General features: G+C 47.5%; 1 protein-coding gene across 1 annotated transcript; it reads right to left on the reverse strand.

The window, feature by feature from the left end:
• Positions 1-276: 276 nt before the first annotated feature.
• On the reverse strand, positions 277-13,811 carry LOC139684782 (ketosamine-3-kinase-like). The gene is made up of 6 exons (XM_071581066.1): positions 13,632-13,811; positions 10,132-10,283; positions 5,305-5,396; positions 4,732-4,814; positions 4,225-4,347; positions 277-2,944 (listed from the first exon to the last, which is right to left on the reverse strand). The coding sequence occupies exons 1-6, from the start codon at positions 13,794-13,796 to the stop codon at positions 2,606-2,608; spliced, it is 954 nt and encodes a 317-aa protein (XP_071437167.1). The 5' UTR covers positions 13,797-13,811; the 3' UTR covers positions 277-2,605.
• Between the last annotated feature and the right edge of the window lie 453 nt (positions 13,812-14,264).

Raw genomic sequence — 14,264 nt, forward strand, 5'->3', positions numbered from 1 at the left:
AGCACAGAGTCAGGTCAGCTGGTGTGGTTGTGTCCCCTCCCAGGATGCTGCCCACTCCCCACTGTCCCTTGGTGGTGGAGGAATGCTGGGACAGAGCTGATGCTGTGCCAGCCCTGCTCAGCAGGAGCCAAAACACTGCTGTGTTACCCACACCAAAGCCCAGCACTGTGAGGGCTGCTCTGGGGAAATGACCCCCAGCTCAGCCACACCTAACACACTCCCCAAGACTGAATGCAAAATGTAAGGTTTTAATTCACAAAACAGAGGCGACAATAATCAACTGGGAAACTTTTTATTTAAACAACAAGGTAGAAGTAAAACCTATTCTACCAAGCAGGGCTTTAAAGCATTTTGCAGCAAAGGTCAAACAGCCAGTAAGAAAAGTAGTAGAATTAAAGGAAGTTGTATCAAGTGAGAGTCTTCTCCAAACTTGCTTCAGTTTGTGTGAATAACTGCAAAACTAGCAACTAAAAACCTCTCAGTACCCAGTGAAAACAAGTTTTAGTTAGTTAGAGTCATTCCCCAACACTCAAAATGCACGTCAGGAACCATGCATCTGTGTCTCACCTACCTGGCACGCCTGCACAGAAGTACCACTACAGCCTACATCAAATAGAGTACAGTTTTAGTATCACCATCTTGCAGGTAAAACCAACAGTCTGCAGAACTATCATCACGAACTCCTGACACCATGCAGTGCTGGTCTGAGTTACACACTAACTTCCTTTGGTTTCATGTCGCTTATCACAAGAGCTACAACATGCACTTAGTGGGGACTGGCACGTCAAAATTTAGGAAAGGAAGATGCCCTTGCTTCCTGGTTATCCACAGAGTGGTGGACCCAGAGGTGCTAATCATCCCCTTCTTAATGTGTCTGTCTGAGTCCTTGGGAGACCCTCACAGGTAATACTTTAGAGGGAACTTGCAGCAGTCTAAGTCTGCATTAGAACTGCATTGCAGCATCAACACTGGGCACGTTCACAAACCCAGATTCACAGTGTGATTTACTGATCTTTGTGACAAAGTACATGAACTGTCACTGATACATACACTGATATCAGGAAGCACACACAACAGTATCCCCATGATGTAAATGCTGCCCAACAGGTGTTCCTGTGGGAGACCAAAGGGGACAGCCCACTGGCCATCCCAGGATACAAAGGGGGAGACTCCTCTGGCCTCCATCCCCTCTTAAAATTGTACTTACACTGTTTTCTTTCAGGGTGGGAAAAAGACAAAGTTCCAGTTGAGATGTCATTTCATGATAAGGTGTTTGAGTGACTTTAGTCATCCATGTAATGCATGTATAGGTTTTACTTCATCAGCATACGCAGGAATTAAAATTAATATATATTTTCAAGGCAATGAAATACAAGTTCAGCTTTTGATCACTGGTTTGGCCATTCATCTGGCTCAGCTCCCATTAGTTGCCATCCTTTGTTCCCCTCCTCTCTCAGGGCAGCACACAGAGCTCCCTCAGTGTCCCTGCTCCTCATACACACAGTTTGTTTCTGCTGTACTACTGACAACAGAGACACTTCTCCTTGCTCAGACTTGTCTTTCAGCATTTCTCCACAGGGACTAAAGGGAAATGTTGGCTTGTGGCACCTGTTCTCTAAAGCTACAGAAAATGCCTGTGAAGCCTGTGCCATGATGATGGCATTGTTCTCTGGGAAATCACAACAGTCAAAAAGCACATCTTCTGCCTGCAGTAGTGAGAGAATACACTTTCACAGTACATGTACATGCAAAGTGTCTTACCTGGAAAGACCTTCAAGAATGCACACTACTGAACAAAAGCATAATCCAAAAAAAGAGAGAAAACTAGTTCTGGTGGAAACAAAACTGCTGTGGATAAAAGCCCAATGACCAGAAAGCACAGAGCGGCCTACAGGAATTCCAGGAGGCACAAAAAGTTCATACCACTTTATAACAGAACAGTCTCCATCCAACAGAATCACATTAGCAAAACACTGGAGGTCTCCAAAACCCTCTGGACTCAATCCTGATTAATGTGCTCTCTGGGCCCTGCCTAAGGAGGGAGGTTGGACTAGATGACATTCAGTGATCCCACCCAACCTCACCTACCCATTCTGAGATTCTGTGATAATGAACAGCAAGTTCAAATTCCATCTCATAGTTCCCATTGTGTAATTTTCCTGCTGGCTTCCAAACTACATTGTTGTCATTGCTCTCATGCACACAACTGGACATGAACAGTTTAAAAGAGTCTGAGCAATCCATCAGAACAAGTGGGAAAGACACAGCAAAAAGCAATGAGCAACTTCTTCTGTCCATCTCCTCAGTGTGTACCTGTACTGCCTTGCCCAGGCTCAAGTACACAAAGCTTTCTGGCCACCAAGACCTTTATTCACTGTGCAAATGAATAAACTCCTTCCTCAGATACTTCACTCATTAAGTTATTCCCAGTTATCCTAAGAAGGGAAAGACTATGTTACACCTGGTAGTGAGCAGGACTCCCTGATTGTAGGACTTCAGCTGAGCAACAAGGTCAAGGATTTTTTACCATTATTACTCCTGTAGCTGCACTGACAAGTACAGGGTTTTCCCAACAACATGGGAATGTTTGGGCCTAAGCAGCAAGTCACTTTACAAGGTTTCTCATAATGTTTAAAGAAGACCCTCTGTACCCTGTACCAAAATGGTTCCAATGGTTCATGTAGTGAAACAGCTGATAAAGCTTCAGACGTTTCTCAAACCCTGCAGCTTTGGAGATTTTACTGTGATAAGCAGAATAAAAAGAACTGCTGAAGCCACCAAACATTCCAGCTATTGCAAGCTCATACTCTGAATGGCCGTAGAAAGAAGCTGGATCAAAGATAATTGGACCAGAGTCATCCTCAGCTACATTTCCTCCCCAGAGATCTCCATGCAGGAGAGCAGGAACAATTTCTACATCACAGAACAAACTGGGGATCTTCAGCTGCAGGGGGAAAAAAACAAGACATGTAAACGCTGCATTTTAAGGTGAACAGTTGTAGAGTTTTATCTGCATAAACAACAGAGGACCTGGTAAACAAAGATGTTGAGAAAATCCAGAGGATTCCTAATTTTCATAAAGCCAGCAGCAAAAAAAATAGTCATCCAAACATTTTTGAGCAAGAAAATAAAGAATCTAAAACCGTATTTGGTGCTGGAATATTGACAAGATTTAAAAACAACCATCGCTATGACTTCATCATTAGACAGCTCAGGGATCTCTCACCAACCTTGAGGAATTTCCACAAAGTAGAATCATAGAATAGAATCATAGAATGGATTGGGTTGGAAAAGACCTCTGAGATCATCAAGTCCAACCCTTGGTCCAACTCCAGTCCCTTTACCAGATCATGGCACTCAGTGCCACGGCCAATCTCACCTTAAAAACCTCCAGGGATGGGGAATCCACCCCCTCTCTGGGCAGCCCATTCCAATGCCTGAGCACTCCCTCTGCAAAGAATTTTTTCCTGATCTCCAACTTCAATTTCCCCTGGCAGAGCTTGAGCCCATCGTGCCCCCTTGTCCTATTGCTGAGTGCCTGGGAGAAGAGACCAACCCCCACCTGGCCAGAACTTCCCTTCAGGGAGTTCCAGACAGTGCTGAGGCCACCTCTGAGCCTCCTCTTCTCCAGGCTAAACACCCCAGCTCCCTCAGCCTCTCCCCACAGCACGTGTGCTCCAGTCCCTTCTCCAGCCTCGTTGCTCTTCTCTGGCCCCGCTTCAGCCCCTCAATCTCTTGCCTGAACTGAGGGGCCCAGAACTGAACACAACACTCAAGGTGTGGCCTCCCCAAGGCAGAGTCCAGGGGAAGGGTCACTGCCCTGGGCCTGCTGGCCACGCTAGTTTGGATCCAGGCCAGTAGTACCCAAAGAGCTCATACTGCAGTCACTTAATCAGATGCAAACAGTAAACGAACAATGTACATAACAGGACTGCTTATGTACATTTCTCATCATTAACATGTCACAGGGAATGAGAAACATGAACTCCATCTGCTGTTTCCCAAACAAGGCAAGTGCTTTCTGTCGCTTTGGAATTCACTTTGGAATACTGTCATAGGTTGATGTGGCAAAAGTCCTCACAATTTAAAATAAAGAGCATTTTAATACCTAAAAACTGGAGTCTCTTACCAACAGAACCAACAAAAAGGAACTTCAAGATACTAAGATCTAAATAACTGATACCCAGCTATCACTGTAAGGAGAAATGAGAGAATTGCTCCTACCTGAAGCTGTGCCCAAAGTTCTCTTGCTTCCCTGTCTCCTGAATTCTTCTCAATCATGTCCATCTGGGGCTGAATTCTTTGTTTGGCAAAGAAAGTCACCCAGTCACTCTGCCAGTCATTCACCTGAGGAACAGCACTGAGATGTCACTTCTACACCACACAAAAGGCAGAGTTTCATCTTCCTTTCCAAATAAATCTTTGGAGGATTATACAGCCCTTGTGCTGGTACCAACCACGACAGTAAATGCTACCATTTAATTGGATGTAATCCTCAAACATTAAATTAGGGGAATAAATAGTTTCTCTTAGTGATTAAAACCCAAGAAATTGAGGAGCTATGAATGCTCAATGCAGCTGTAAGTGCTGCCCAAAGCACTGCTGTCCTTAGGAGGCTGGACAGTGTTTTGTCTTTTCATTGCTTCACAAAAAATGATTTATTATGATAATTTTGACTCTTTAAGTCACTGAAGAGAAAATAAGACAAACTTAAAATGAAGTACAACCTACCTGTGGGAGATAGCCACAGCAGGTAACTGCATGAAAGCCAAACTGATCCACAAACTGGACCTCCATTTGCCCTTGCCCTTTACCTTTCAAAACAGAAACAGAAATTCAACACTAATAACAGAATATTGTGCACCCACAATGCAAATGAAACTTAAAATCTCTGCAAAGGTACAATGCTGGTTCTACTGAGAATAAACAAACCCAGCACATTTAATATTCCTTTTATTACATGAGTTGCTGCTGTTCTTTTTTAAATTTAAAGCTCAATGTGAAGCAGCAGATTCTACTCTTCATCAGCAGATTTTGAGGTGCTGTATCTTCTCTGATGCCACGTCCTCCCAGAAACTGTGGCTGGGACTCCCCAAAGTGCCAAACTGAGTATTTGTTTTGCTCACAGATATCCAACCAGAGCAAACAAAAGCAAAAAGACCCCCTGCTTGAGTGTTCATCCACAACTACTCTCATACTGTCTTTAGCAGGAGACAAACCTGCCCTGAGGTGACAAAAGCTATTTTAACTATTCTGTAGATGATTATTAACTAGGTTAAATCTGCAAACAGCCATGCACTGTACCAACTGTGCTCTGCTCCTTCTTCAGCTTCTCTCCAAGCTGCTGGTTATGAAGGTGAAGATCAGCCAGTTGTGTCCCAAGCAGTGCTGAATGTCTAAGAAACAAAAATATTCTTAGCAACACTCACACATGAACAAATCCAGGCCTTGAAAATCAAGGAGTTACTTCAAAAGATTTATCAGGTAAGTAAAAGACGTTCTGCATTTCTAACAAAGTAATTTTTCAAAATATTCCAGTTAAAAATGCCTCCTCTGCCAACAATATTGCACATAGACAAAATGTACTTATGTGGTTGGCTATGCCTTTTCTTCTTTTTTTTTAATGGCAATAAAGTCTTTGGGAAGTAGAGCCTAATTCCCTGATTTCCTAAAGGAATCAGATGGATGGAATCAACATGCTCATCACAGAGAAATGTCAAAAGCTTGGAATTACCAAAATAAAGGGAAGAGTTGTAAAAATATTGACATTAATTAATTTGGGGAAGTGCCTCTGTACACTCATGACAAGCAACACAGCACTGACTGTTGTATCAAAGGCAAAACAGATAAAAAGAAACCTCACTTTTGTCCTGATTACCTAAACAAACAAACCCAAAATTAACCAAAACCCACTCACTTCTTTGTGGTATGACCAGTTTTCCAGGTGAGGCATTTTGTAGCATTTTACACAGTTCTCTGCTGTAAAACTTCCCACAAGTCTCCTGATTTTCTTTATAAAAAATTTAAACAAGTTTCCCCTCCGAAAACAAGTGATATAATTGTGATTGTGGGGTTATGGCCCTGACAAGGTCTGGATGAGTTGGGAGAAAGTCTCAGCCCCCCCTGGAGGGATGCTGATAGGACTGAGGGGTTATCCTTATGGAAATGGCATGGCCTTTCTCCATGCACCCTGTGGGTCTCTGTGCACCCTGTGGCTCTCCCTGCCCCCTGTGGCTCTCTGCAGACACCCAAGGGGCCACCCCTCAGGCATCTGTCACCCCCACAGTACTGACTAAAGTCACACAAACCACCTGAAGGGAAATAAAAGGTACAAAAAGAGATTGAGCATAACCCAAAACTGGGGAGAAAAACTTCCACCATCTCTGGGAGGGCAACCTACGAGCTGTCTGCCTCCCTTCCCCTCCCCATCAGACACTGCAGGGGTGAGCAACTAAATTCTGACTCTATTTTCCTATGCCTTACTAATTATAATTTGTTATAGCTAAGTGTATATGTGTGTTTTGGTTTAGTCTGGCCCTTCTGCCAAGCCTGAACTGCTTTTTTCCCCTCCTTTTTACACTCTTTTCAGCAAAGGAAAAAAAACTGAAAAGAAAGCAAGAACTTAAAATTGAATTAAATTAGAATATACATATATTTTTTAACATTTACAACTACATATGTAATTTGTACACACTATAAGGGGCTCACAGGGAAAAGGGGAAAAGGGAAGGGGAGATGGGAACAAGGAGGGACAAAAACCAAACACAAACCAGACAAATACAATCAAAAACTTTTAAAAGGAGGGAAAATGGCAAAGATACAATCTCACTAATAAGAGAAAAACCCTTTCCCCTCCTCTGTGTGGTTCTGAACAAGGGACTGATGTCTGGGGTTTTTTTGCTTCCCAAGCCTCGCTGGAAGAAGGAAACAAAACTAACTTCTTATCTTTCTTTTAGTCCATCTTTTTTTTGTTACGTGGAAGACACGTGTGGAATACTTATGTTTGTTTTCTTAGCTACAACTGGTTTCTAAGGAAGCCTGGATTAAACTTATGACAACGTGTTAGTGGGAAGCAGCTCTGCTCCTCCTGTTCCTTCTCCTTTGGGTTACTGAGGGTGTTTAAAGGTGGTGTTGAACTGCTGTGTTTGTATTTAGCAATCCTGTTAGCTAAGCCTGTTTTGGGAGGACTTTGCTGCTGGAGTTGCCTGTGGAATGTGTTTTGTGCCAGTTTCTTTTGGGGCATTTTGTCATCAGTTAAATGCAATCCTGCAGCTCAATGTTATCACTAAGTAGCCCATACAGTCATGGTCACACACTTGTGTTAATAAAAGTTATTTTGGGAGCTGTTGTGGGGAAAGTTCTTTTCTCACTATCAAGTGTAGTCTCACGTCAGAGGTCAGAAACCCAACCCGTGTGCAATCCATGTCCTTAGGCAGAGTTGGGAACACAAGGATCTGATTGTCTGGACATGCTTAGTGCTATTTGGTTCTCCCTGGCACAAGTGTGGTCCTCACAGGGAGGTCAAAAACCTTTCCAGCCTGTGTTCTGTTCAGAGTCGACAGGCAGTGCTGGGCTCATAAAGCTTTGATCGCTCTGAGGGCTCATAACTTTATATTAATACAGATGAGACCAGAAATCTTTGCATTTCTGTCTGTCCCCCCTTTCATGTGACAGTGTAATATACAAAGCCAAAAATATGTTTCCCCATTGTTTTCTGCCTCTCAATACATTCTGCTAACATTGCTATGTCAGTTTCCATGGAAGAGCTTTCTCAAGGAAATATTTCCTGCCAGAAGATCCTGCCTTTGTCGTTTCATTTCCCACATCTGAACTTGACTACATGCCTAAAACATGCCTAGAAGTTGGAAAGCATTATAAAAACCTGAAGATGAATTCAGAAGTTAGAGGAACAAGAGACAAGGAGAAACTAGGAAATCCTGCCTGGTTTTCTTCTGATCTCTCCTCTCAGCTTGTCTTACCTTCCTTCCAACACCACCACCCCTCATCTGCCTTGAGAGAGAGAGAGAGAGAGAACTGCTTGTCAGCCTGGAGAGAGCATCAGCCTAGAGCGAGACTGCCGGCCAGCCTGAGTAGAGTCTGTGTGAGGTAAATCCTTTCTCTGAATTTTTCTCTTACAGGCTAAAATAAAGCACGCTCTTTTGCAGCTAAACCAGAAGCCAGAACCAGAAGCCTGAGGGGAAATAACAGGCATTTTGCATTTCAAAGACTCACCATCCTCCTGCAGTCAACAGGTAGGTATTGGGGGGGGGGGTGTGCGCGTGTGGGTGTGCGCGCGTGTGTGGGTGTGTGTGCGCGTGGGTGTGGGTGTGCGCGTGTGGGTGGGTGTGCACGTGCGCGCGTGCGCGTGCGCGCACGCGTGTGTGTGCGCGTGTGCGCGCGCGTGTGTGCGCGCGTGTGTGTGCGCGCGTGTGTGTGTGTGCGCGTGTGCGCGCGCGTGTGTGTGCGCGCGCGTGTGTGTGTGCGCGTGTGTGCGCGCGTGTGTGTGCGCGCGCGTGTGTGTGTGCGCGTGTGCGCGCGCGTGTGTGTGCGCGCGCGTGTGTGTGCGTGTGTGCGCGCGTGTGTGCGCGCGTGTGCGCGCGCGTGTGCGCGCGTGCGTGTGTGCGCGTGTGTGCGCGTGTGCGCGCGCGTGTGTGTGTGCGCGCGCGCGTGTGTGTGTGTGTGCGCGCGTGTGTGTGGGGGGGTGTGGGAGGGTGTGGGGGGGTGTGTGGGCTTCCCGAACAAAGATTTGGGAAGGGCTGTCCCCACATGGGTGTGCCCTTTCAGCCTGCACAGTGGATTTTAGGTGAGGCTCAGCGTGCGCAGAACTGGCCCCACCGTTTCAGTCCTGAGGTCCATCTGCCACGGCTGAGCGAGCTTGGACAGTATCAGTGAAGTTCCTCAGGACTAGAACCTACAGCACCCGGCATTTCCCAGGAGGTCTCCCATCCAAGTACTAATCCGGGGCTGACCCTGCTGAGCTTCCGAGATCTGAGGGGATCAGATGTCAGGGAGGCATTGAACTGCCAACAGATACAAAGAGAGAAACTGCAATCCCCCCTCTCCCTCTCAGTTACATCCATAAGGCACTCAAGTAGTTTTTTCACGGTGGTATCTTTTTCTCTGCTTCTATAAATAATCTTAAGCATTTTTCCTAACTTTTCTTATTTTTCCTCTTTTCCTTTCACATCTCTCTAGCAATCAATTAATAAAAATCAGTTTTTGGTATTTACAGATAACTTGTTTGAGTTTTAATTTTGCTCAAGAGGATATTTGTTGTAGTTTGGGATTATTATGTAAATTCAATCCCCTGCCACTAACTGCCCATGCCAGCAGTTAACAAAAAGAAGTAGTTAACTGCTGATCGCTTAGGTGGGGGCAGGTTGTCTCTTTTGTTTTTGGGGACATTTTTTCCACTCTTAGCTCCGTGGAACGCAGGAGCGGTGTGTGTGCTGCCGAGGAGGGAAGCTGCTCTTTTTTCTCTCCTAATCCTGCTGCTGGCTACTCTGCTGGGGCTTCTGGCGGAGCTGCTGCTTTTCTCCTCACCACAGTTGTTTCTCCTGGTTTCTGCATCTGGGGTCCCGGTCTCTGCTCCAGTCTCACCACTGCCTGCACCGTCACGGCCTGCCCACCCCGGCTGGGGCAGTGACCCGGGAGAGAGAAGTTTGCAGCTGCTTTCCAGGACACGCGGCGGTTCCCCACTTTCAGCTTTCTTTCTTCATTTGGGACAAGAGACACAGAGTTCATCTGGGAACTCACCCTGCTGCCAGCCGGGCTGTGACACTGATACTGCCATAAGTATAACTCTTCTCCCGAAGGAAACTTCTTGTTGTGGGGGTTGTTGTTTGTGGGGGTTGTTGTTTTGTTTGTTTTCCTCTGTGGTGTTGGGGAAGTGGTTTGCTCTGGTCTGTTTGTAGTTATACCTATACCTACACCTACATACATATATATATATATATATGTATATATATCAGTTAGGGACAGTTATCCTTCTTGTATTAAAATTCCTTTTCTTAAATTTGATAAAGAGTGGTGTGGTTATTGTGTAGAAGGCCCCTCCCCCACTTGTGGGTAAACATTTTGGTTTTTCCCCTCAAACCGAGACAAAGGTGAAGGTAACAAACAGTGTTCTACCTGTTCAAGCCCCTCATTTCCAGGTGTTCCATCACAAATGCAGTTGTGCCCCCAGGCAGGTCAACAACTTTGATGGGTTTAGGCACCTTTATGGTCTGTGTTTTCAGGATGGCTTCCAAACTTGCCATTTCTCCCTCAAACATCCTCCTGGCCTGCCAGATATCAGAGGAAAGCATCAGTTACTGTGAAAATCAGCCACAGGTAAACAAAGCACTTCATAAAACATCACAAAAGAAAAAAAAAGATAAATAAAAAGCTTGGAGCAAACAGCTACTGCACACACCACACAAAGATAGAACCAAACCATCAGACTTGGCAGTAGTTTTACAGTTACAGAAATTTCAATTCATACAATCAGTGAAATCAACTTAGGTTCTTGCATTCTCTGTAACTTACAAAGTGTGTTTACAACTGAAGGAGTACAAATGGCAAATAGATAAAATGTATGCAATATTGCATTAATACAGCAAATGTCTGGAAATCCATGGACAATGTACATCATCAGCTGGGAGACTGGAAAAATGGTACTGACATTCACAGTCACCACGACTTTCCAGACAGACTGCTCAGTAACACACCCAAGCTTCAAAAATAACCTTATTTGCAGTCACAGTATCATAAACCATAGAACTGTTCAGGCTGGGAAAGGCCTGCAAGATTAACTGAGTCCAACCAACCCAGGACTGTGACAGTGCCTGACCACCCTCTGCATGCAGGAATTTCTTCCAGTATCCAATTTAAACATCCCCTGACAAAACCTGAGGTTACTTCCGCAGGACAAGAGGGCACAGGCTCAAGCTCTGCCAGGGGAAACTGAAGTTGGAGATCAGAAAAAAATTCTTTCCAGAGAGAGTAGTCAGGCATTGGAATGGGCTGCCCAGAGAGGGGGTGGATTCCCCATCCCTGGAGGTTTTTAAGGTGAGATTGGCCGTGGCACTGAGTGCCATGATCTGGTAAAGGGACTGGAGTTGGACCAAGGGTTGGACTTGATGATCTCGGAGGGCTTTTCCAACCCAATCCATTCTCTGATTCTGTGATCACGCCAGGTTAAAGCCAACTGCTAAAACAGAGTGAAAACTGCCGATGCAGCTGCTGCTGCACACACAGCACAGCGTTTACAACAGACTGACCAAAGTCTGCTTTAATCAGCACTCAGGATCCACACACAGGCAAAAGCGTGGAAAATGAAGCTGCTGAATGGAAAACATTTCCAGATTTTTCCCTCCCCAGGCCTGATGGTGCAGCTGGATGGATTGTTTAGCTAAATACACAAGTAGAAAAGGCCTGAGGAGGGGCAATTCAAACTTCCTATTTCTGTTTGAAACCACCATGCTACCAACTCAAACTATTTTCCATAAAGCAGAATAACCTTCCTGCATTATCCCATGTTAACACCTCCATGCATTCATCCAGCTCCCCAGTATGATCAGAAAGTTTGGAACAGATGTAAATGGCACACATGGTTTCAAACACCTTTGTTTATTATGAGAGGCAAACACAAGTTCTGACTTCTGCCACTGAAATTATTTACTTGAGAGACACAGGGAAAGGGTATCTTTAAAGGGAATTCCACCTCATCTCTTATTTTGCAAAGGCTGCTGTAGAGATGTGTTGTGTTGTGCTTATCTCTATCAAATGCTGGTATCTACCCTCAACAGACAAGGGGGTAACCACAGAACCACAGAATGGATTGGGTTGGAAAAGACCTCTGAGATCATCAAGTCCAACCCTTGGTCCAACTCCAGTCCCTTTACCAGATCATGGCACTCAGTGCCACGGCCAATCTCACCTTAAAAACCTCCAGGGATGGGGAATCCACCCCCTCTCTGGGCAGCCCATTCCAATGCCTGACTACTCTCTCTGGAAAGAAGTTTTTCCTGATCTCCAACTTCAATTTCCCCTGGCAGAGCTTGAGCCCATCGTGCCCCCTTGTCCTATTGCTGAGTGCCTGGGAGAAGAGACCAACCCCCACCTGGCCAGAACTTCCCTTCAGGGAGTTCCAGACAGTGCTGAGGTCACCTCTGAGCCTCCTCTTCTCCAGGCTGAACACCCCCAGCTCCCTCAGCCTCTCCCCACAGCACTTGTGCTCCATTATGTTCCAGGTATTGAAGGGAGAAAGCAGAAAATCTTGGAACAACAGTGGGGAAACCTCCCTTAGTGAGAAAAGCTCCTTTTTGCATGCAGGGAATTAGTGGTTCAGTTACAACCACGAAAGCTGCAAACTTCACACCTGCCTTAGCCAAGGTCACAGCACTCACAGACACCTTAACATGCCTGTCACCCCCCATAAAGGACAACAACACGCCATGGCACTGCATGCCCTGCAGAAACAACACTGGTACCACAACACCGTCCCACCACAGAATCACTGAGGTCGGAAAGACCATCAAGTCCAGCCTGTGACCCATCCCCACCTGCCACCCAGACCAGAGCAGAGAGTGCCATGTCGTGGTTTCCCGAAGACCCCCAGGGATGAGGATTCTGTCACCTCCATGGGCACCCTGTTCCAACGCTCAGCAACCCTTTCCATGAGGAAATTCTTCCTCGTGTCCAGCCTGAGGCCATTTCCTCTTGTTCTGTCCCTTGCTCCCTGCGAGCAGAGCCCGACCCATCCCTGGATCCAACAGGGATTGCAGAGAGCCAAAAGGTCCCCCCTGACCCTCCTTTTCTCCAAGCTGAGCCCTCCCAGCTCCCTCAGCCCTTCCTGCTGCTCCAGCCCCTTCCCAGCTCCCGTCCCTTCCCTGGGCACGCTGCAGCCCCTCAGTGTCCATTCTGAGGGATCCAGAACCGCTGGAGTTGCCCCAGGCAAGTTGCCCTTGAGTTCAGTTCTGGGCCCCTCAGTTCGGCAAAGAGATTGAGGGGCTGGAGCGGGGCCAGAGAAGAGCAACGAGGCTGGAGAAGGGACTGGAGCACAAGTGCTGTGGGGAGAGGCTGAGGGAGCTGGGGGTGTTTAGCCTGGAGAAGAGGAGGCTCAGAGGTGACCTCAGCACTGTCTGGAACTCCCTGAAGGGAAGTTCTGGCCAGGTGGGGGTTGGTCTCTTCTCCCAGGCACTCAGCAATAGGACAAGGGGGCACGATGGGCTCAAGCTCTGCCAGGGGAAACTGAAGTTGGAGATCAGAAAAAAATTCTTTCCAGAGAGAGTGCTCAGGCATTGGAATGGGCTGCCCAGAGAGGGGGTGGATTCCCCATCCCTGAAGGTTTTTAACCTGAGCTTGGCCGTGGCACTGAGTGCCATGATCTGGTTAAAGGGACTGGAGTTGGACCAAAGGTTGGACTGGATGATCTCGGAGGTCTCCTCAAACCCAAATGATTCTATGATGCAGAACCGCCGGAGGAGCCCCAGAACAGCTGGAGATGCCCCAGAGGTGCCCCAGGGCCCCCGGAGGTGCCCCAGCAGTGCCAGCCCAGAGCCAGGCCCTGCCCCGCGGCTGCTCCAGACCAGGCCGGTGCGGGCCATGAGCGCCGCCTCCCACCGCCCCCACGCCCGGCCCTGTCGCACCTCGGCCTGCGAGTTGCTCTTCACGAAGACCCGTCCGCGGTCCGTGTCGTAGCTGCGGCCCTGGCTGATGCAGCCGCCGCCCGTGTGTCCCGTGGGCCGCAGCACGGCCGTGCCCAGCGCGGAGCTCAGCGCGGCCTCCATGGCGGCACCGCCAGCAGTGCGCATGCGCGAGGGGGGGCGGGGGGGGGAGGAAGGAGGGAAGGGAAAAGAAGGGAGGGAAGGGTAAAGAAGGGAGGGAAGGGAAAAGAAGGGAGGAGGGGAAAAGAAGGGAAGGGAAAAGGGAGGGAGGGAGGGGGGAAGGAAGGCTAGGGAAGGGAGAGAGAGAGAGGGAGGGAGAGAAAGGGAGAGGAGGAAAAAAGGGAAGGCAGAGAAAGGGAGGAGAAGGGAGGGAGGAGGAGGGGGGAGACGGGAGGGAGGAGAAGGGAAGGGAGGAGAAGGGAGGGAGAGGGAAAGAGAGGGAGGGAGGGGAAGGGAGAGGGAGGGGAAGGGAGGGAAAGGGAGAGGGAGAGGGAGGGGAAGGGGAGAGAGAGAGGAAGCTGTGGATGGAGGGGAGGGAAAGGGAGGGAGGAGAGGGAGAGGAAGGAAAAGGGAGGGAGGGGAAGGAAAGGGAGGGAGGGGAAGGATAGGGTGGGA

Source organism: Pithys albifrons, chromosome Z, assembly GCF_047495875.1.
Source record: "Pithys albifrons albifrons isolate INPA30051 chromosome Z, PitAlb_v1, whole genome shotgun sequence".
NCBI lineage: Eukaryota > Metazoa > Chordata > Aves > Passeriformes > Thamnophilidae > Pithys > Pithys albifrons.